The 6,527-nt window shown below is 46.9% G+C and overlaps 1 protein-coding gene across 2 annotated transcripts in view; it reads left to right on the top strand.

Moving 5' to 3' along the window:
- Nucleotides 1-4,115, top strand: part of LOC126037437 (E3 ubiquitin-protein ligase RBBP6-like) — an 87,639-nt gene extending 83,524 nt beyond the window's left edge. For both annotated transcript variants that reach the window (XM_049797752.1, XM_049797753.1), the window contains exons 9-11: nt 1,081-1,446; nt 1,779-1,880; nt 3,629-4,115. In XM_049797752.1, the coding sequence (XP_049653709.1) occupies nt 1,081-1,446; nt 1,779-1,880; nt 3,629-3,956 (796 nt within the window). In that variant the 3' untranslated portion in view covers nt 3,957-4,115. The remainder of the gene's footprint in view (nt 1-1,080; nt 1,447-1,778; nt 1,881-3,628) is intronic.
- Nucleotides 4,116-6,527: the final 2,412 nt, after the last annotated feature.

Below are 6,527 nucleotides of genomic sequence, written 5' to 3'. Positions count from 1 at the left end.
TAATGAAGTAAGTGTGCACCGATAGTTGTGTAGAATACAAGTGGTCATTAATGTTTAAATGGCCTAATTGGAATTGGCTTTAACAAAGGGCTATGTGCTCGCAGTAAGATTATTTACAATAAAAGTCCAGCGCATAATTGAAAAGAGGACTCTGAAAAATGAACGCTTTCTGAGGAAACCATAAGTGCATCTAAATATCAAATATAATTAAAGGATCAGGTGGAAAGCCACCCTTTTGCTCACTGGCTGTATAAGGCTGAAGAAATTGATTTCCCAATAGAAACCAGCCTCCAGCGTTCTTTTTTGAACAACTTAGTTGATTCTGATTGAGCAAATCATTGGAAAAGTCAAGGCTGTTATTTTAGGACAATTTTGAGTTTCTTCAATTTAGTCGTCTCAAATAGCCCAGCTGCTTTCTCTCCGATGGGAAGAGAAGAGTCTGTTTTATCTCTTATTGCTGTGCCAAGTCAGTCCTTCATTTTTTTATATACTTGACATTAGATAGACTGTAAGGGTGCAGAGTCTTTATAAAATCTCAAAGATAAATCCAAACAAAAATCGGGATCCATCCCACAGATGGTTTAAAATCTCAGATTCAGTAAGGAAGAAAATAACAATGCAGGGACAAGAACAGGCCAAGTACATCATCATGAGGCAACAGCACAGGAAGCGTATGTGGAAGAGGTTAAAAGAAGTTTGAGAGAAGATGAGTTAATATTTGTGCAGGACTTTGAAGGTTAGAAGTGCGAAATATGAAGTGTCTCAAGGAGTAGCAGAGGGGCGGTGGGCACATGGCACGTGGGAGATGGGAGCCTCTGTTAAGCATGGGCAGCCTCCACCTGCAGCTGCAAAGCTGAGTGTAAGGAGAGAAGACCGAGGGGAGTGTTGGGGGTGAGGATGTGGAAGGCGAGGATGAGGATCAAGAAGTGAGTGTAATCTCCCATGAACGGAAAGCAGGGAGAAAAATGCTTAAGTTGAGAACAAGAAGTGCTCGCCACCATGCTCCCGCTTCCTTCGCTTTCCCCTTTAAAATCAGGCAGAGTGTAACAAACAGTGACACATGTTTTCGGGTTTCGTTAGAGGTCCAAACCGAGGACGCCTGCACAGTGAATGTACCCAAAGGACTCAGGCGCCAGCACTACCAGAATCAACACCAGTCTTTGTGCCTGTGCCTCCAGCTCCCTTGTATCCTCCAGCACGCCATGCACTTCCTCTTCCACTGGGGGTACCACCACCACCGTTTCCTCCTCAGTTTCCACCTGGCCAGCCTCCATCTGCTGGGTGCACTGTCCCCCCTCCAGGATATCCCCCAGCTCCTGCAAACACGTCATCAGCTTGGGTCCCAAGAGCAGTACCCATGTCTCCTTCACTTACCATCCCAAGGACACAAGCATCTCCTTTCTCTAGGGAGGAGTTTTACAGAGAACAACGGAGTCTTAAAGAGGAGTAAGTATTTGGCTCAGTGAAGCTGCGTGGGGCTTCATGTTTGTATTTTGATGGCATAACGAGCTGCAGTTACACTTAAGTGCACCTGACGTAAGCAAAAATGACAGTGTTTTTTCCAATATACTTTTTTGTTGCAGATGGTAAACATGCAAAACTAAACCAAGACAAATGTCATTCTAGAACTTTCCCTAAAACTTGTAGGAATGCTAAACTGTTTTTGCTGAAATAGGACGTTCCCCTTTTGCGTTTGCATGCAGTCTATATTTTCTCATATAGGCCATGTTTTGTTTCTTGGTGCCTTTTTGTAATAAAGGTCAAACTTATTTTAACAGGGGAAAGAAAAAGTCCAAACGCGATGAGTTTGCCAGTGATTTTGCTAAGGAATTGATGGAACGTAAAAAGATTCCAAAGGAGCGTAGGCATTCCTTTTCCAGGTAACTGGTTTACATGTCTGTAATGGAGAAGCAGGTTGTCTGGAAGAATCAGGGGGAGTTCCACTGCACCTCTCTCTCATTGGATGGATTGGATGATTCAAGGGATTAGCAGGGATAGGAGTTTCATATGTAGGTTACTAGCTCAAATATGGCAGAGATGACAGTTGACTGATAGTGATAATGGGGCAGCAGTTGTTAAGGAACGGGGGCCTCTTTCCCTGAAGCTTCTCTGCAATGACATCCTTCACCTCCTGAGAGCCGTGAGGAGGCTGGGAAGTGAATAGGCGTAGTAGCCGGATTTTCTGCATCTCCCTGTTCTGATTGTTATAAACCAACAGAGCCAATTCTATATAAAATTCATATATTTATTCAGAATTTCAAGCAAGCAGCGCTGTGCGGCCGGGCAGTCCGCGCTCCACCAACGGCTCACAACTTTCTGTTATAGTTACATTCCTTTTATACAGTTCATGCACCCCTTTCTTGTAGATCTCCGCCTTGTCTTGCTGCTTCTTTCTTCACAGGTTTGTTAATGGGTAGATTCGGTCAATCTTCTCAAAGGAGAGTGTCTGTGGAGTGTCTTTTGATGTGGAGGAATGTAGTCACCATAGAGTTCATCCCCTTATCTGGTCCATTGGCTTTTCCCTCCTTATCTAGTCAATCACAATGTGTCCCTTCCCCCTTCCCGATTGGTATGTAAACCTTATTGTCTTCTTTTTAATTCAACACAAATTACACAATGGGAGGGAACAATTTGGTTCCCTGTCGACTACATGATTGTAACCATTACCTCAAAGCACATGGGAGGAGATATGTGAGAGAAATTGTCTCCATTTCCTCGTTTGTCTCTCTCCTGTGGATACACGGAGAGATTTTAAGCTGGACTGCAAACTGGTGGCTTTCACTAGAATTTTGTTGACATTGTTAAATGAAAAACAAGAAAAACTTGTGAAGAAAAAACTCAGGGCAGCTGATGTTTTCTATCCCCCAAATCACTTGGGCAGGAGTCTGAATAGCTGTCTCTTAGTAATGCTGTCAGTAGCTTTCCTAGAGTAATGGCATTGAGTCATATTACTCGAGGCTGAGTTTAGAAGCCTTTAGATACGACTTTTTTCTTGAAGCACGGTCACTATCCTTGGTTAGAGCTAGAGGTATGTGCAAGATTTTGCTAGGACATTGGGCTAGAAGTGTTGATTGTAAGACTGCAGTACAAGTATTTTGCATCCTGTACAAATTGCCAAAGAAGTAGTGAAGTTAAAGAGACTAAGCAGGCATTTTGAAATTGAGCTTTACTGTCTTCAGGCCAAACCATGTTTTCCTGATGTTTGATGCTGCACTGTAGCCATTAAGACTTGCTCTTTTTGCATCTTACTGCAACAACAATGAATTGCGCTGCATGCAGTTGCAGAGTAGTGAAAAAAAGTGTGCACTGACATAGCAGTAGAGGCCACTATACACCACCTGAAATCGGCCAATAGGTATGGTAGTTCATGTGGTAGAAGTGAGTGGAAACAGACTTAGCCTTCCTCTTTGTGTTTCCACTAACAAAGCAACAGCTGTTCTGTCTTGTGAGCAGAAACTTTTACATGCTATTAAGTTCTTCAGCTGGCAGTAGCATTATGTCAGCAGCTGAAAGAACATAAGTGTATGGAGAGTCAAAAAACCTCAAACCAAATTTGGGAGGAAAAAACTGGGGAGAGCGACTGTTTTGAATTAACTTGTGCGTGTGTGTGTGTTGTGTTTTTTTTAAGGTCCAAGCCTCCTTATAGTGCTTCGTCTTACTCTAGAAGTTTCTATACCTACTCCAAGTCAAGATCAGCTTCTTCCCCCTCTCGCTCCCACTCTCGGTCATTTTGTCGTTCCCATTTGCATTCCTACTCGCCATCGCGGCCGCATCCAAGAAGAGGCAAAGGGAAGAGTCGTAACTATTGTTCTAGGTCAAGGTCACCTGGTAATAGAGCTGGAAATTCCCCTGAAAAATCGTCTGGAAGAGCGCGCCCTGTCATCAAAGATCCTACCAAATCAAAAGAGAAGGAAGTGGAATATCCACAGGGAGGTGGCAAAGGAAATAAACATTGAAAACCCCAGAAGAGAAGAAAAGGAGATGAGAATGAAGGATTTCCTTCATTTCGTGAAAAATCTCCTGGAATGGAACCTCCTGCGAAAAAAGTGAAGGAGGAGTTGCCCAAGACAGGCAGTGTTGAAACATCTTCCTCTCAAAAGGGTGAGAAGGTTCTTGGTACCCCGCAGAAAGTTCACCCCAAAGTGACAAAAGATCACCCAGAAACCAGAGCAGCCATGGAGGAAAAGGCAAAGAAAGACCACAATGAAAATGACAGTGAGAGTAATGTATCTGCAAAAGATGAGGGAGCTGCAGGAAAAAATCCAAAAGACCCGAAAGAAAAGTCTGCTGATAAGGTGAAAGAGGATACAGCAGCACCTGCTGCAGTTGACCAGCCTGAAGCAAGCAGAGGTCAAAGCCGTCCCAGTGTTTGCTGTAGTCAAAGGCCTCCTGAGAGTCAGCCTCGAAGCCACAGCAGCAGTGCCAGCTCAGGAGAGAGTCAAGACAGCAAGAAAAAGCAAAAGAAAAAAGAGAAGGAGCAGCACAAGAAGCATAAGAGTCACAAGAAGCATAAGAAACACATTGGAAGCGAAACGGCATTGGAGAAGAGCCAAAACCACAAACACAAGAAGGAAAAATCGAAGGAGAGCAAAGATAAAGATAAGCAAAACATGAAATCTGTCACTACATAGAATGACGGATATTAAAAAAATGACTTAATTCCTAAGTCATCTGTATTAAATTTTGTTAAAATGTAAATGAATTCAAGCGTTGCAAATAGTGACATGGAAGACCCTGTGCTGCACTTAAAATATTGCTGCTTGATTATTTGAGTTTTACATCAGAGCTTTATAAAAGTGAACATTTTGTAGAGAATTGTGAGTTGTGGCCATGTATCATGAAAGGTTTTGCTGGGGCATGTTATTTTAAACCATTGTTAATTACTTTGGGTGGGGTATACTGCAAAAATTTTCACAGCTGAATTTTGTTTTACTTGCCTGGCAGAAGAAGGTGGTACCTGTTATAAAATAGCAGCAGCAAAATGCTTTGCAGAATCCATTACAGCCCTGTTATGTCCCTTTTTGGTTACAATAAATTTTCAGTAAACTATCCAACGTGATGAGATTTGCAGTGATAGCTGAACATGAGCAGAGAAGAGGCTAGTGACAGAAAAAAGGTACCAGTAGAAGCTTGCTGGTAGCTAACACGTACAAAAAATAACATATCAAGGGGTTTCATTTTGAAAAGACAGGTAGGACTTTAAATCTTTTGAACGGATGCGACGTGGGGAGGTGCTGCCAAGAGGTATGTTTTTTTCCTGTGCCAAGTGGCCTTGTTTTTGTATTGTAAAAGGTAGGATGCGGCCCCAAACAGAGAGCCAGTCTTCAGAGCTGGTCCTGACTATTTTAGAATAACGTTCAATACGAAGCTGTCACATTTCAACCTTGTTCCAGTTTGTTTGGAAAGCTGTTGTCATTTGCCAGCAGACCCCCCCGGACACCTGGGACCCCCCCGGACACCTGGGTCCCCTCGGTCGCGCTGCGGCCGCAGCATCATCTCGGTGAAGGGGACGGAGAACTCGAAGCCTTTCCAGGGAAACCAGTTGCTGCCCTGGGGAGAGCTGGGGAGGGGGGGTCCATCAGGCCCTGTAGACACCCTGTAGACCCCTGTAGGGGCCCTAGAGAACGGCCCCCTGCCCTGCCCCTGCCCCAGGCTCTGTCGCTCCTATAGGGGCCCCATGGCCAGGCAGAGCACTGGGGGCAAGTGGGATATGCTGGGAGCAACTGGGAGTAACTGTGACTATACTGGGGTGCAACTGGGATCAAGTGGGCCCATGCTGGGGGCAACTGGGAGCAACTGGGATCACAGCGGGGGCAACTGGGATCATATTTGGAGTGACTGGAATTGTACTGGGAGTGACTCTGAGCCTGCTGGGGGCAACTGCGACCATACTGGGTCAACTGGGAGCAAGTGGGACTATGTTGGGGGGCACCTGGGACCATGCTGGGGTACCTGGGAGCAACTGGGATCATGCTGGGCGAGACTGGGATCATGCGGGGAGCAACAGGGGCGGAACCCTGCCCCACCTCCCCGGTCAAGAAACGCTGAGCTGCTTGTCCGGACGCCTGGGTCCGCCGGGGTGCCCTGCGGCTGGGGGAGGAGCGATGCAAATTTATGCTAATGCCACCCCGCGGCTGCTTCTCCCCCTCCCGCCCCCTCTCTGCACCTCCAGGGCACCATCGAGACGCGGCCTCCGGCGGCGCAGAGCGGCCGCGCGGGCGCCTGTTGGTCGGACGGTGGGCGGGCGGGCGAGCCGAAATGACGTCAGACGGGGGCGACGCGGCGGGAGGTTTGAATCCGGGCGGCGGCGGCCGCAGGTTGGGGGTGCTGGGGGGGCCCGGACGCCTGGGTCCCCCCAGAAGCCAAAGAGTCCCCCCACCCAAGGACACAGCCCCGAACTCCTGGGTGTCCCCCGGAATTCCTGGTTCCCCCCCAGATGCCCGGGTTCCCTGGCAGCTCCCCAAAGAGGAGGTGACCGATGGTGTAGAAGGGGAAAACCTGAAAGGGGTCCAGGAGGGCCCCCCCAT

This window comes from Accipiter gentilis, unplaced genomic scaffold (genome assembly GCF_929443795.1).
Source record: "Accipiter gentilis unplaced genomic scaffold, bAccGen1.1, whole genome shotgun sequence".
Classification (NCBI taxonomy): domain Eukaryota; kingdom Metazoa; phylum Chordata; class Aves; order Accipitriformes; family Accipitridae; genus Astur; species Astur gentilis.
Note: the sequence above shows the minus strand (reverse complement) of the source record. Positions and strands in the feature narration are given on the sequence as shown.